The sequence below is a fragment of the Nannobrachium achirus genome (assembly GCF_963921795.1).
Source record: "Nannobrachium achirus genome assembly, chromosome: 1".
NCBI lineage: Eukaryota > Metazoa > Chordata > Actinopteri > Myctophiformes > Myctophidae > Nannobrachium > Nannobrachium achirus.
Window position 1 is genome coordinate 84,041,473 of NC_137810.1, and position 16,309 is coordinate 84,057,781.

At 37.0% G+C, this 16,309-nt stretch overlaps 1 protein-coding gene across 2 annotated transcripts in view; it reads right to left on the minus strand.

Annotated features, from left to right (window-relative positions):
* Positions 1–14,688: 14,688 nt before the first annotated feature.
* LOC308281871 (neurotrypsin-like) overlaps positions 14,689–16,309 on the minus strand; it is a 52,895-nt gene continuing 51,274 nt past the window's right edge. For both annotated transcript variants that reach the window (XM_080722201.1, XM_080722200.1), the window contains one exon: positions 14,689–15,228. In XM_080722201.1, the coding sequence (XP_080578327.1) occupies positions 14,905–15,228 (324 nt within the window). In that variant the 3' untranslated portion in view covers positions 14,689–14,904. The remainder of the gene's footprint in view (positions 15,229–16,309) is intronic.

The window sequence follows — 16,309 nt, forward strand, 5'->3', positions numbered from 1 at the left end:
ACCACAAGCAACTAGTGATGACCATCTTCTCTCTTCACACCGTTCTGAATCAGAAACTGATGACAGTGATGAGTGGGAGGAGACTAAGGGAGATCAGTCAGCTTTAAACACACTGAAATCACAAAAGACACAACATGTGGGAGGACAGTGCAAGCTGTCCCAGGACCTGAAATCATCAAAACAAACTCAATCCATGAGGAGTCACACAGGGAAGAAAAGTTTTAGTTGTACAGAGTGTGGCAAAATGTTTAATTATAAGTCAAATCTGAAGAAGCACACAATGATCCATACAGGGGAAAAGCCCGTTACTTGTACCATTTGTGGTAAAGGCTTTGTTAGCACAAGTCATCTAAAAACACACATGAGGACTCATACAGGTGAAAGGCCCTTTTCTTGTACTGTTTGTGGTAAACAATGTAGTCACAAGTGTGATCTAAAAACACACATGATGATTCACACAGGCAAAAAGCCATTTTCTTGTACATTATGTGGTAAAGGCTTTATTACAGCAGGTAACCTAAAAACACACATGATGACTCATACAGGAGAAAAGCCCTTTACTTGTACAGTATGTGGTAAAGGTTGGCCTACCGCTAGTTATCTAAAAAGACACATGAAGACTCATACAGGCGAAAAGCCTTACCCTTGTACAGTATGCGGTAAAGGCTGTCTTCACATGGGTGATCTAAAAAGACACATGAGGACCCATACAGGCGAAAAGCCATTTTCTTGTGCAGTTTGTGGTAAAAGCTTTGCTCAATTTAGTAGTCAAAAAACACACATGATGACTCATACAGGCAAAATGCCTTTTTCTTGTGCAGTTTGTGGTAAAGGCTGTGTTAGCGTAGGTGATCTAAAAACACACACGAGGACGCATACAGGGGAAAAGCCCTTTTCTTGTACAGTATGTGATAAAGGCTTTACTCAAATTAGTAATCTAAAAAGACACATGAAGACTCATACAGAAAAGCCTTTAGTTTAAATGTGTTCACACAGACACATACATGATGATTCCATCTATGCCAGGATGACAATCAAGGACACTAAAGCACAATATCAACATGACTGAATACAATGAACATTAATAGTTTCTTTTGATGGATTTAGCTGTGCTTGCTCCAGAACAGTAGAACAGAGTCTCTCCACATTTGTCAGAATTTAACAAGTCATATTTGTGTAATAATGGTAGCTGTTCACTGTTGACAGGTGTGTTGTTTGGATTGTTAGATTATCAGAGCATTTGGTAGATAACAGTGCCAGTTGAAATCACCCCTTTTTGATTGATTGAATACTTCATCAACAATTTGCAAAGACATGTACAGGGAAGTACAGTAGGCTACAATATAAGGTCTGCTATTTTTTTTTCTCCAAGAAAACCTATGGCTTTTTTCCATTTTCATTGGGGTTCCTATAGTTTGATTACTTGTTAACATTCTACATTGTTACATTGTTTTTTGTCTGTATAAAGTTGCTTTGTAAACTCAAATAACTATTTATACATGGTTGTAAAATAATGATAATGTGTGTTTGATTTAATAAAGGTTTCATCACTACATGTTCTCTGTGTGTGCTTTATCATTACATAATGTTATCGGGATATACAATAATACAACTTAATTTTACAGCATGCACATCTTGTGCTTAAATTATTATGTAAGCATTTATTTTACAGTCTGCATACATAGTTTTTGTGGTTGCTTACATATACATGGGGAACATATACACATTCGGAGGGGGTGCAGCATTGTCTGTGTATGTATATATATATATATATATATATATATATATATATATATATATATATATATATATATATATATATATATATATATATATCGTCGCTGTCCGATGAAAAACACTTATCTCCAAATTTATAATTTTTCAGGAGCACCAAAAAACTGTTTTTCTCAGAAACCATCTGTCTAAATGAACCTAAAATACTGTTGTTAGACACATTTAGCACCCCAAATAAAAATATAGCTGTACAAAATCCTCAGTCAACAGTTTAAGGTTTTTAATGGAGTTACGAGTTTTTCTTTTGAGATACGTGGAGATACATGAACAACTGCTGCTTTCATGCATGACTCGGATGGCAGACGCACGTCAATGAGCTGACCATAGTTTCCCTACGTCTTACTTAGGAGTTTCCTCTGTTAAATGTAACATGACAGACTTATTATTTGTCATGTTGTTGCCATCAGTAAACATCTTGGGACTTTACTCTAGCACTAAACAGTCAACAAACAAGCCAGAAGTTACAGTATGAACCCATGAACGTGCCGGTGCCGTCAATCGACTGTCGTAACGTTACCTGTTGTTGTCTATGGTTGCTATGCAACGGAAACTCCGATGTGACGAGGTGTAGCAGTCCGTTGACTATGCGTCACCAGATCACAGATCTCATGTCGTTGCTATAAGGACTACATATTGGGACCCCTTCTTATTATAACTCTATGCTTGGGACTTTGATTTTATTTTATCAGAAGCCATCAACAAAAACACTGTAAGGTTAGCATGCCGTCAAGCCGTTAGACTGACGCAATGTGACCTGTTACATTGTTGCCATGAAAACGATCAGCTCATCAGTTCATATTGACGAAATTATTTCCTTGATTCAAAACTTAGACTACATCTAAAGCTATCCTTATAAATTCCTAGCATCCATGAAAGGTGAAATGGATGATTATAAAAAACAAGCTTTTGGCCAAAACAAACTAGGATGAACACTAACAGTGTTTCACAACAGATACATTGGAGACAAGAACAAGCCCTATAGGGCCTTATATCCCAATATCAAACTTTGACTGTACAACCTGGATTAATGAAAATCTTGCTAATAAATAATTTAATTCCTAATCTTATTTACTTACCAGCAGACCCTCTGATGTTATACCCAAGCTAAATAAGTGTTCATGTACAATAGGATATTTCACATTGTACATGTTAGCAGGCAGTGATGACCAAAATAAGGATGTCAGTGAGTGAACTTTAGGCTGGAAGGAAAACTAAATGCTGCAATAGTAAAATGTTAAATAAAATAAATGTTGCACAGAATTGTTAAGAACATTCATTACACAGTGGCTCCAGTTTGTGGCAAGTTCATCCAACTGATTTTCCTGCTAGATACACATTAACCAATGTCAAATCTCAAGCCTCAACAAGAAAAATGTTTTTAGTTTCAAACATACAGTACACCACAATATACCTAATAAAACATGTCCCTGCTAACGTGGTGCCAAATTTCAAATTAGTCTCACATCTCTCTACACAAACAATGTGCAATCATATTTGAAATGAGCAAATAACTAAGCAAAATAATAAATGAAGACAGTACGAGGGAGAGGGAAACTCTTTGAGATACCAACACTTTTCAACATAACACCTGTCCAGCCAGGGAAGAACATTACATGGAACCCAGTGGAATTCAGGAACTTTGGCAATGATGCCACCTCAGAGCAAGAATATCATTGAAAGACAACTTTTTTTTTTAACAACAAGGGCTCATATAGATTCTAATTGGGGAAATAATAGATGAGTGTTGAGAAAAGAAGAGATGTGTTGAAATGTTTATTTACTTCTATTGTTTTAGCGATTTTAATTACTTTGATTTCAGTGCATGCATGCAAGTGCCTAAATGTGTCTTTTTAGACACAATAAGCCGGCAATTTCTTTATTCCCATTTACAGTAACACTACTAGCCCCAATTAACATCTGCCATGAAAGATTGTGGTGCATCTTGGGAATGTGAGAAACCAAGCGAGGGAAAGTGTGCGATTCCATCACTCCTCAAAGCGGAGGGTGTCGTAGAAGCCATGGAAATCTCTGGGCAACACCAGCTTCATTTCTTGCAGGTGTTTGAACTTCATCGCTTTAATGTTGCGGCCGCAAGTGTAGAGTGGGGCCACTGTGGTGATGTTGCTCTTCTTCCTCAGAAATGGGGACTCGTAGGGCTTCCAGGCATCTGAGTGGATGATCCTGTACATACTTCCATCGACAAATAGAGTGACAGTGACAGGGGAGAAGTCAGGTTTTAACACATTAAATAATGTTTGTTTTGGTTTCCACAGCTATGTAGGTATGTCATTATGTATTCAAATACCTGATTGCCCCAGCGACCTTTCCCGGGCGGATGGCTTTGCAGAGGTTCACCTGGCTTATGTTTTTGAAGAAAGTGTGGTCCACATACTTCACTTGGTATGGCCTGGGATTGGCACGGGTTCCCCAGATGGCGATGACATAATCAGCTGGAACGCAGATGTCGCTGTTCCTCAGCCTTCCACCTCAACTCATATATTGTGTTACAAAAAGAGAGAAAACAGTATTTGTCATTCAGACCATTAGTGTGTGTCTCTCGCTCTGAGTGAGTGAGTGAGTGAGTGAGTGAGTGAGTGTGTGTGTGTGTGTGTGTGTGTGTGTGTGTGTGTGTGTGTGTGTGTGTGTGTGTGTGTGTGTGTGTGTGTGTGTTTGTGTGTGTGTGGCCCCTTGCATGCAAACTTGTGTCTGTGTGGGTATGTACATGTGTATGGATGTGTAGTTGAAGTAGTTAAAAGTTAAATTGCAAACATGCAGGATGCAAGATACTACATTACACACATCTGCATCAATGTGTGCCTATTAATAATGACAATACCTTCATTCCCAGATTCCGATTCACCAGGATAATGACCATTTTGGTCACGTTCAGGGGTCCAGTTTCGATCAAGTGGATCTGGGAAAGAAAGAGGAAAACAAAATGTTCCTCAACAATGTTGACATAATCCAGTGTTGCTGACAGATTTTGCATCGTTTGCTCTGGCTGTCTTAAGCCTGGTTGTCCACAAACCATGATTAAAAAAATACTTGGATTTCCAAATGAATCACATAAGTTGCACCACAGCCAGAATCCCTACACACTGAATGTCATCAAATTACAAACCTTCCACGCTACTTTCACTGCTCTCTATTACAGCCTCTGTGTCACCATGTCTGCCCAAAGCTCCTCCATAGAATACATCATCCTGGAATGGAGAATACAGAGTTAAAATCAGGGGTAACACTAATGGTTTAAAGTAACTCAGTACATATTGAGGTATTTGTACTTGACTTGAGCATTATCATTTTCCAATACTTTTAATCGATTATAGATTAACTATATCTCGGATCCAAATATTGTACTTTTACTCTAGGCCCATTTCCAATTTCCAATTCCTTTACTCCTCTATATCACGGATCAAAATATTGTACTTTAGTAACAAGCTGAGTGCTTTTGGAGTACTTTTACTCCACTACAAGCTCACAATGCGACACATTGTGAGCTTGTAGATCTGCTATATTCAAAAGATGTGTATGCATTTGAAAACTTGTAATGGGAATTCTGAATAAAGAGTACTTATACTTTTGGCACTTTAAGTACATTTTGATGCCAATACTATTTATCAAGTTCATCTTGAATTCCAGACTTTTACATGTAACAGAGTATTTCTGCATTACACTATTGATATTTTTACTTGAGTAAAAACATTCAAGTACTTTTTACACACTTAATGTGACGTTTTTGTCCAGATGGAACCAAATGGACCCGCAATGGGACACTCCATGGAGGTTGTTGTGCTGGCAGCTTAATCTACAGTATTTAAAAACAGTATAAAAAGTACATGTCACATTATTTGATTGATAACGCCAGTTGCAGTTGACGGAGACAAACCATGTTTGACTGAAGAGAAATCAGCGTCCCGTGCTAGCTGTTTGTTATGAAACTAGAGATCTGCTTTCATTGAATTGTACCTAAGTAACAAATCACACGACCCCAAGGACAATGGTGAATATGATCGTTAGTATAACTTAACCATACAGTTCTCAACAAGACATTTGGTGATACTTTACCTTATCGAACTCCGTGTCAGTAGGTTGCGTGGACTGTGGAAAGTTTGCTGCTCAGTGAAAGGCAGACATCCAGACATCCCTTGTTGTTCCGCGGTTAGCAACACGCAGTGTGATGGACAGGTTGAACATCCAATGGTGATGTCGTTTCAGAGCATATCTCCACACCCACTCTAACGCTGTTGGATACGCGGTGTGATGGACAGGTCCCACATCCAATGGTGATTACCGTTTCAGCATATCTCCCCGTCCATTACATGCGCGGTTTGAGGGACATGTTTAACATCCAATGGTGATGCGTGTTAAATAGATTGGTCAATAAAACAACTTTCCATTGGCCATTTACACACCAGCTGATACGACCAGAGACAGGAGAGTGAATGTAATCCATATATGATGAAAAGTAAAAATCCATAAATAATGGACTTACGTGGTTTTCATTGGACAGCGACGATATATATAATAAAATAAGGTTTCATTTGCGCAAACAGGGCTCGGGAGAAAGAGAGAAAGAGAAAGGTGTAGCAGAGATAGACAGAGCGAGGAAGAGAAATGATGACTGCACCGGGAGATTAGGGCCGCGTCTCCCGGTGCAGCGTGTGCCGTAGGCCTATCTATACAAGCTATTAATTTCGGCCCATAAATTATAGATCACCCAGTTGTTCTTTCTATGTATTATTAGCTGAAATGATGCTTAGCTTTTAGAGACACGCTGTGCAGTGGCAGCAGCATCACACTTCTCCCAGTCAGCAAGAGCATCATCTCCCTGCAAATGATTGCTCCTGCACGGCTAAAATAATAATAGGCCTACATTATATACACCATAGTGATTCTCATAATTAATATTATATTGATAATATTTATGAAATAAAACATTTCCAGGTAGTGGTTTTAATGTCTTTGTTCAAGGTAAGATCATTTGCATTTCACTGTCAGCTTAGCAAAGGTGCACTCCGGGAGCGCTAAAGGTGTGAATTATCTTAGGAAGGAGGAGAATGGGGGAGGACCTGTCTTTATAACAGATTTCTAACGTCAGAGTGATATTATTTCATACTTAGGAAACGTTTCAGAAGAAAAAAAAAAAAAAAAAAAAACGAGAACATATATCTTGAGTATTTAGGAAAAGTCATGGAAGGGGAAATTTCTGAGACCTTCACGGGGAGAGTTATTAAGTGTGCCTGCTATGCAATAGCAAAACACTTATTGTAATCCGCCATACTTAATAATAATAATAACTAGAAAAGAAAATTTCTAAGAAATTTTAAGTGTGCCTGCAGCTCGCTAAGTCTGTGCAACCTTGTGTAGCGGTTGGTGTTAGTGTTTCGTTTTGAGAGGGTCGTTCCCCCTGAAAAACACGTTTTGGCATGAAGCGGTTACGTTTTGCGCGTTTGTGGTGCCCCCTATAGGTCGAAGTGGAAATGCTTTTGGGTATATGTTCAGTATAGCGCCCCCCACTTGTGGTTAAAATTTGGTGTTGACTGGATGTTTCGTTTGTGATTTATGGCTACTTCTTACAAAACGGGCTCCTCCCGCTAACTTTGGAACCCTGTTACGGAAGAACGGTATGGACTATCAAAATATCGTTTAAATATGTTTATCGCATGAGTCCATAGATTGTGTGTATCGATTTTTGTGACATTTGGAAAAAATATGTAGGAAAAGGAGCAAAAAGTGTGTTTTGAAGAAAATTTAAAATGGCGGAGAATCTATCCTGACGCAAATGGGCGTGGCCTATGTGAGGAGATGCGTCATGACCCAAGGAATCCAGGGAAAAAGGAATTTTAATTTTCCGACCCACGGTTCAAGAGTTACAGGCCGAAAGGTAAAGTGGACTGTTATAGCGCCACCATGAGGCCAACTGACGAAATTATTTTTTATTTAATCCTTGATATCATTATAAATCTCCTCTCCAAGTTTTGAAACTGTAGCCCCTATGGTTTGCGAGAAAAAAAATATTGAATGTGAGTTTTTGCGATTCCCATTATAAGTCAATGGGTAAAATTAATTCACTAATAAATTAATATCAATTAAACGATACAACTTTTCTCTTAGAAAAGTAATAGCAACCTATTCCCGGCCGAGCCGCACGTTTTGATGTATATATTGCGTGGGTGGCGTAAATTGTGCGGCAGTTATTACGAGCAGAAATTTGCAAGAACATGACTTACTGACTTAAGTATGGCGGATTACAATAAGTGTTTTGCCATTGCATGGCAGGCACACTTAAATAATATTTTTTGGTTTTTGTCACATTCCTAAGACAAAAATTTGATTCGAGTAAATTTACCCCCATTGATTCCGGATGGTGACCCGTTTCGAAACGGGTCACCATCCGGAATCAATGGGGCTAAATTTCTTGTTATCACATTTTTGTCTTAGGAATGTGACAAAAACCCAAAAATATTATTGAACTCTACTCTCCATGGCGTGACTAATCAATAGAAAAAAAGTCATTTTGGGGGTGAACTACTCCTTTAACAGAACCTTTGTCAAAATATATAGATTTACATATAAAACTAGAAGAGAAAATTTCTAAGAAATTTTAAGTGTGCCTGCAGCTCGCTAAGTCTGTGCAACCTTGTGTAGCGGTTGGTGTTAGCATTAGCGTTATTTCATTTGACGCAACCCGCGTGTCTGTATGACAAACGGTTCACGAGATCAAGGGTCACTTCCTGTTTGGTGAGGGGCACTTCCTGTTTGGCGAAATAGGCCCCAATTAAGGTCATGGACGATTAATGAATTAAAGCTGCAAGCAGCGATGACCAGGCCCTCGCAGCTCTACCCACGTCACAAGGCCAGCAGCCAATCAGAAACCAAACAGGAAGTCAGCCATTTCGACTAATTAGTGGCGTTTTGGAGCATTTTTGGCCGTTATCACGGGTCGCACTTTAACGACAGTTTTTTGAGAAAAAAATTGTTTTGTGAGAAAAAAAATTTGAGAAAAAAACTTTTTGGAGAAAAAGAAATTTTGAAAAAAAAATTGTGAGAAAAAAAAATCTTGAGAAAAAAAAATGTGAGAAAAAAATAATTTTGAGAAAACAATTTTGAGAAAAAAAATTTTTGAGAAAAAAAAATTGAGAAAAAATGTTTTTGAGAAAAAAAAAAATAGAGAAAAAAATTGAGAAAAAAAATTTTTTTGAGAAAAAAAAAATTTGAGAAAAAAATTGAGAAAAAAAAAATTTGAGAAAAAAAAATTTTTGAGAAAAAAAAAATTTTTGAGAAAAAAAATTGGAGAAAAAAAAAATTTGAGAAAAAAAAATTTGAGAAAAAAAATTTTTGAGAAAAAAAAAATTTTGAGAAAAAAAAATTTGAGAAAAAAAAATTGAGAAAAAAAAATTGAGAAAAAAAAATTTGAGAAAAAAAGAAAAGGTATGACACCAGCCGCAAGTCTGTACGACAAACGGTTCATGAGTTATAGAGGCACTTCCTGTTTGGTGAAGGGCACTTCCTGTTAAAGAGGGGGCGAGGCTTAATCAATTACAGCTCATCCCTATTGGTCGGAAAAAGACCAAAGTTGTGTGAGCATTTTACATTTTAAATGACGTTGCTAGGCAAAAGTATGGCAGAGTTATGTGGCGCCAAAGTTTCTGGGTTTTTTTCGGAGTCCCCCATTCAAAGTCAATGGAGTTTTTGGGCGTTGTTTTTTGCGAATTACATCGCAATCGTAAAGCGGATCGGAAAGAAAAGTAATAGCACACCATTCCCGGCCGAGCCGCACATTTTGATGTATATATTGCGGGGGTGGCGTAAATCGTGCGGCAGTTATTACGTGCCGAAGTTTCCCCCATTCTAAGTCAATGGGGTTTTTTGGCGTCGTTTTTTGCGAATTACGTCGCAATGGTAACGCGGATCGGAAAGAAAAGTAATAGCAACCTATTCCCGGCCGAGCCGCACGTTTTGATGTATATATTGCGTGGGTGGCGTAAATTGTGCGGCAGTTATTACGTGCAGAAATTTGTGGCGAAACTATGGACTTAATTAATTCATTAAGTATGGCGGATTACAATAAGTGTTTTGCCATTGCGTTGCATGGCAGGCACACTTAATAATAATAATAACTAGAAGAGAAAATTTCTAAGAAATTTTAAGTGTGCCTGCAGCTCGCTAAGTCTGTGCAACCTTGTGTAGCGGTTGGTGTTAGCATTAGCGTTATTTCATTTGACGCAACCCGCGTGTCTGTATGACAAACGGTTCACGAGATCAAGGGTCACTTCCTGTTTGGTGAGGGGCACTTCCTGTTTGGCGAAATAGGCCCCAATTAAGGTCATGGACGATTAATGAATTAAAGCTGCAAGCAGCGATGACCGGGCCCTCGCAGCTCTACCCACGTCACAAGGCCAGCAGCCAATCAGAAACCAAACAGGAAGTCAGCCATTTCGACTAATTAGTGGCGTTTTGGAGCATTTTTGGCCGTTATGACGGGTCGCACTTTAACGACAGTTTTTTGAGAAAAAATTGTTTTGTGAGAAAAAAAAAATTTGAGAAAAAAAATTTGAGAAAAAAACTTTTTTGAGAAAAAGAAATTTTGAAAAAAAAAATGTGAGAAAAAAAAATTTTGAGAAAAAAAAATGTGAGAAAAAAAAAATTTGAGAAAAAAATTTTTTGAGAAAAAAAATTTGAGAAAAAAAAATTGAGAAAAAAAAATGAGGAAAAAATTTTTTTGAGAAAAAAAATTTTTGAGAAAAAAAAAATTTGGAGAAAAAAAAAATTGAGAAAAAAAAATTTGAGAAAAAAAAATTTTTGAGAAAAAAAAATTTGAGAAAAAAAATTTTGAGAAAAAAAAAATTTGAGAAAAAAAAAATTTGAGAAAAAAAAAATTTGAGGAAAAAAAAAATTTGAGAAAAAAAAATTGAGAAAAAAAGAAAAGGTATGACACCAGCCGCGAGTCTGTACGACAAACGGTTCATGAGTTATAGAGGCACTTCCTGTTTGGTGAAGGGCACTTCCTGTTAAAGAGGGGGCGGGGCTTAATCAATTACAGCTTATCCCTATTGGTCGGAAAAAGACCAAAGTTGTGTGAGCATTTTACATTTTAAATGACGTTGCTAGGCAAAAGTATGGCAGAGTTATGTGGCGCCAAAGTTTCTGGGTTTTTTTCGGAGTCCCCCATTCAAAGTCAATGGAGTTTTTGGGCGTTGTTTTTTGCGGATTACATCGCAATCGTAAAGCGGATCGGAAAGAAAAGTAATAGCACACCATTCCCGGCCGAGCCGCACATTTTGATGTATATATTGCGGGGGTGGCGTAAATCGTGCGGCAGTTATTACGTGCCGAAGTTTCCCCCATTCTAAGTCAATGGGGTTTTTTGGCGTCGTTTTTTGCGAATTACGTCGCAATGGTAACGCGGATCGGAAAGAAAAGTAATAGCAACCTATTCCCGGCCGAGCCGCACGTTTTGATGTATATATTGCGGCGGTGGCGTAAATTGTGCGGCAGTTATTACGTGCAGAAATTCGTGGCGAAAGACTTAATTAATTAACTAGAAAAGAAAATTTCTAAGAAATTTTAAGTGTGCCTGCAGCTCGCTAAGTCTGTGCAACCTTGTGTGAGAAAAAAAAATTGAGAAAAAAAAATGTTGAGAAAAAAGAAATTGAGAGAAAAAAAATTGAGAAAAAAAAATTTGAGAAAAAAAATTTTGAGAAAAAAAAATTTTGAGAAAAAAAATTTTGAGAAAAAAAAATTGAGAGAAAAAAATTTGAGAAAAAAAAATTTGAGAAAAAAAAAATTGAGAAAAAAAAATTTTTGAGAAAAAAAAAATTTTGAGAAAAAAAAGTTTTTTGAGAAAAAAAAAATTGAGAAAAAAAAATTGAGAAAAAAAAAATTGAGAAAAAAAAATTGAGAAAAAAAATTTTTTGAGAAAAAAAAAAAAATTTTGAGAAAAAAAAATTTTTGAGAAAAAAAAAATTGTATGACACCAGCCGCGAGTCTGTACGACAAACGGTTCATGAGTTATAGAGGCACTTCCTGTTTGGCGAAGGACACTTCCTGTTACAGAGGGGGCGGGGCTTAATCAATTACAGCTCATCCCTATTGGCCGGAAAAAGACCAAAGTTACGTGTGCATTTTAAAGTTTAAATCACGTTGCTAGGCAAAAGTATGGCAGAGTTATGTGGCGCCAAAGTTTCTGGGTTTTTTTCGGAGTCCCCCATTCTAAGTCAATGGAGTTTTTGGGCGTCGTTTTTTGCGAATTACATCGCAATCGTATCGCGGATCGGAAAGAAAAGTAATAGCACACCATTCCCGGCCGAGCCGCACATTTTGATGTATATATTGCGGGGGTGGCGTAAATCGTGCGGCAGTTATTACGTGCCGAAATTTCCCCCATTCTAAGTCAATGGGGTTTTTGGGCGTCGTTTTTTGCGAATTACGTCGCAATGGTAACGCGGATCGGAAAGAAAAGTAATAGCAACCTATTCCCGGCCGAGCCGCACGTTTTGATGTATATATTGCGGCGGTGGCGTAAATTGTGCGGCAGTTATTACGTGCAGAAATTTGTGGCGAAACTATGGACTTAATTAAGTATGGCGGATTACAATAAGTGTTTTGCCATTGCGTTGCATGGCAGGCACACTTAATTAATGACTTAAGTATGGCGGATTACAATAAGTGTTTTGCCATTGCGTTGCATGGCAGGCACACTTAATGATCCCACAAATTTCGGCACGTAATAAGTGCCGCACAATTTACGCCACCGCCGCAATATATACATCAAAACGTGCGGCTCGGCCGGGAATGGTGTGCTATTACTTTTCTTTCCGATCCGCGTTACCATTGCGACGTAATTCGCAAAAAACAACGCCAAAAAACCCCATTCACTTAGAATGGGGGAAATTTCGGCACGTAATAACTGCCGCACGATTTACGCCACCGCCGCAATATATACATCAAAACGTGCGGCTCGGCCGGGAATGGTGTGCTATTACTTTTCTTTCCGATCCGCGTTACCATTGCGACGTAATTCGCAAAAAACGACGCCCAAAAACCCCATTGACTTAGAATGGGGGACTCCGAAAAAAAACCAGAAACTTTGGCGCCACATAACTCTGCCATTCTTTTGCCTAGCAACGTGATTTAAACTTTAAAATGCACACACAACTTTGGTCTTTTTCCGGCCAATAGGGATGATTGATTAAGCCCCGCCCCCTCTGTAACAGGAAGTGTCCTTCGCCAAACAGGAAGTGCCTCTATAACTCATGAACCGTTTGTCGTACAGACTCGCGGCTGGTGTCATTTTTCTCAATTTTTTTTTCTCAAATTTTTTTTTCTCAATTTTTTTTTTCTCAAATTTTTTTTTTCTCAAATTTTTTTTCTCACAAATTTTTTTTCTCAAAAAATTTTTTTCTCAATTTTTTTTTTCTCAAATTTTTTTTTCTCAATTTTTTTTTCTCAAATTTTTTTTTTCTCAATTTTTTTTTTCTCAAATTTTTTTTTCTAAAAAAATTTTTTTTCTCAAATTTTTTTTCCCCAAATTTTTTTTCTCATTTTTTTTTCTCAATTTTTTTTTCTCAATTTATTTTTCTCAAATTTAATTTTTCTCAATTTTTTTTTTTCAAATTTTTTTTTCTCAATTTTTTTTTCTCACAATATTTTTTTTCTCACAATTTTTTTTTTCTCAAAAAATTTTTTTTTCTCAATTTTTTTTTTCTCAAATTTTTTTTTCAGGAAGTGCCCCTCACCAAACAGGAAGTGACCCGTTTTCTCGTGAACCGTTTGTCGTACAGACATGTGGGTGGTGTCATATGAAGAACAATAATGTTAAAGTTTATGCACAAAAATGCTAATGTTAATAACGCTAATGCTAACACCAACCGCTACACAAGGTTGCACAGACTTAGCGAGCTGCAGGCACACTTAAAATTTCTTAGAAATTTTCTTTTCTAGTTGCACTTTGCGATCACAACATCGTCCAAAATGACCGATTAGTCACCTGTGTGTTAAAGAAGATTTTTTGGGGCGGTCTTTTTTCCTGTATAGTAAGTGAATGGGTAGGTGCAAGAAATCATTAAAAATAAACCCCTTGGGACAATATTTCAGCTTGTTACCTGGCAGAATCTTAAAAAGAATCTAAACATCATCTACCCTTTAAGGATTACAAAAAATCAGGTGGCGAAAAAACAAACACCCTATGTGTTTTCCTACTAGACTATACCGCATAATCAACCAAATGGTGCAGATTATGCGGGCGTCACATGTTTGCAAAAAGGCCACATAATTGCATATTTCCCACATATTAAACAGCATAAAATCACATAAACCCTGCATATTTTGCATCCTTTCGTATATTTCTCGAATTTCACAACTATTTGCATATTTCGCATGTCCCATATTTCACAACTTCGCATATTCCACAACTTTCCGCAATTTCACTGCATAAAATCACATAAAAATCTGCATATGGCATTGCAAAATCAAGGACTTTTGCCAGCATAATCAAGAATTTTTGCCTGTGTTTTTCTGGAGGGTCTAAGGTTCTCAGAGCTGTCAGAATATCTGTTTTATCACTTGTACTAAACAGTGAGTTAACATCTACTTTTATTCATAGTTAATCTGAACTAAATTGATAAAATGTTTGTCAGAATATCTGTTTTATCACTTGTACTAAACAGTGAGTTAAAATCTACTTTTATTCATAGTTAATCTGAACTAAATTGATAAAATGTTTGTAAGTGCTTTAAGGAAGCATTACAATTACTCTACATTTTATAGATTTATTTTCTAATGGCACTTAACAGCTGTTCAAGACCTAAACAGTGTACACGATTCAACAATTACCCCACAAGCAATGTAATATCAGTAATATCAACTTAGATTTTTATTAACATTGCATCATTCATTACTATCAACTTAATATGTCACATTTTATCATTCATGCATTATCATCAACTTATGTAGTAAAATTGTATTATTCATTACTATCAACTGAATACATGTTGTAACATTGTATCATTCATGCACTATTATGGCTTCCTCACACTGTTTATTGTGTAATATCTGCATGAAGGTGAACTTTAACCTGTCTTTTACAAGATGCTTGCTTATCACTGATCACCCAATTGGAGGTCTGAAGTCGTCACCCAATGGAGGTCTGAAGTCGTCACCCAATGGAGGTCTGAAGTCGTCACTCAATGGAGGTCTGAAGTCATCATTAGTGAAGTCATAATCAATACGATCATTAGACATGGAGGTGGTGTAGTCATCATAATTGTAATCATATTCAACATGATCTTGTTTAATCCAGTCCACAAATCTGTGGACATTGGTGTAGACATCAGGCTTGTTGCTCTTAGTGCCGGGAGGTCCCCAGCTCACCAAACCAGCCACGTAGTGAATTCCATCCTGTTCACACATCAGAGGACCACCTACATCACCCTGTAGAGACAACCAGTTGAATATATATATATATATATATATATATATATATATATATATATATATATATTTTTTTTTTTTTTCTTTTCTTTATATATATATATATATATTTTTTTTTTCTTTATATATATATAAATATATATATAATATATATATATATATTAGGCCTGCAACGATACACAAAATTCACGGTTCGATTTTTTCCCCTTAAATGTATTCAAACTCATTTTCAACTTTCAACAACCAACAACACCCATATTCTAGGGCAGGGGGTCCCCAGCCCTAGAATATATATATACAGTATATAGTATCAAAATCAGCTTAACCACTTTAATCTAGCTTGTAGATCTTTTTCAAAAAGAAATCTAACAATGTTTAAATATTTTTGTTCATTCTAACAAATCTTGTATTTATCAGCACAAGATATTTTCAGATGTTAGTCCACTGCCAAATACATATTAATTTGAGGGTTCCTGATATGAACAGGTTTGAGAACCACTGTTCCATGGTGTATTCTTAGCAGCATGTAAAACAAATGCACCTAATGGAGTTACACTTGACTAATTTTCTGCTGTGCATTCTTAGCAAAACATCAAACTAAAGGGGGGTTATTGTAAATAACCTAAAATTCTCTCTATAAATACCCAGGGGGCAAAGGAAGGTGTGCTGCATTTGCCCCGACATACAAAGTTGTCCACCAGAAATATTATCTATGACCCAGTAGGATCACAACCTATATGGACAACCCGGTCAATTTGTACAATATGGCCGCCTCAATATTAGCCCCTATTAGTTTTAATGGGGGGTGAATAGGGCAAAATTTTAAACTGAGGGATATTTCCACGAAACGTCACAGGTTGATCAATGGTATACATATGAACATTTTTTGTATTGCAAGTTTCCATGAAATCCAATATGGCCGCCACAATATGGCCGCCATAATGTAAGGACCCAGAAAATAGGTTTTGCCTCTAACTTCTGAACCAGATGAGCTAGAAACGAAAACTAGGTGTCTATTTCATGGTGTCTGACCATGGGAGACTCAATGGAATAGCTATTTTATTATTGGGTGTGTCTGGAC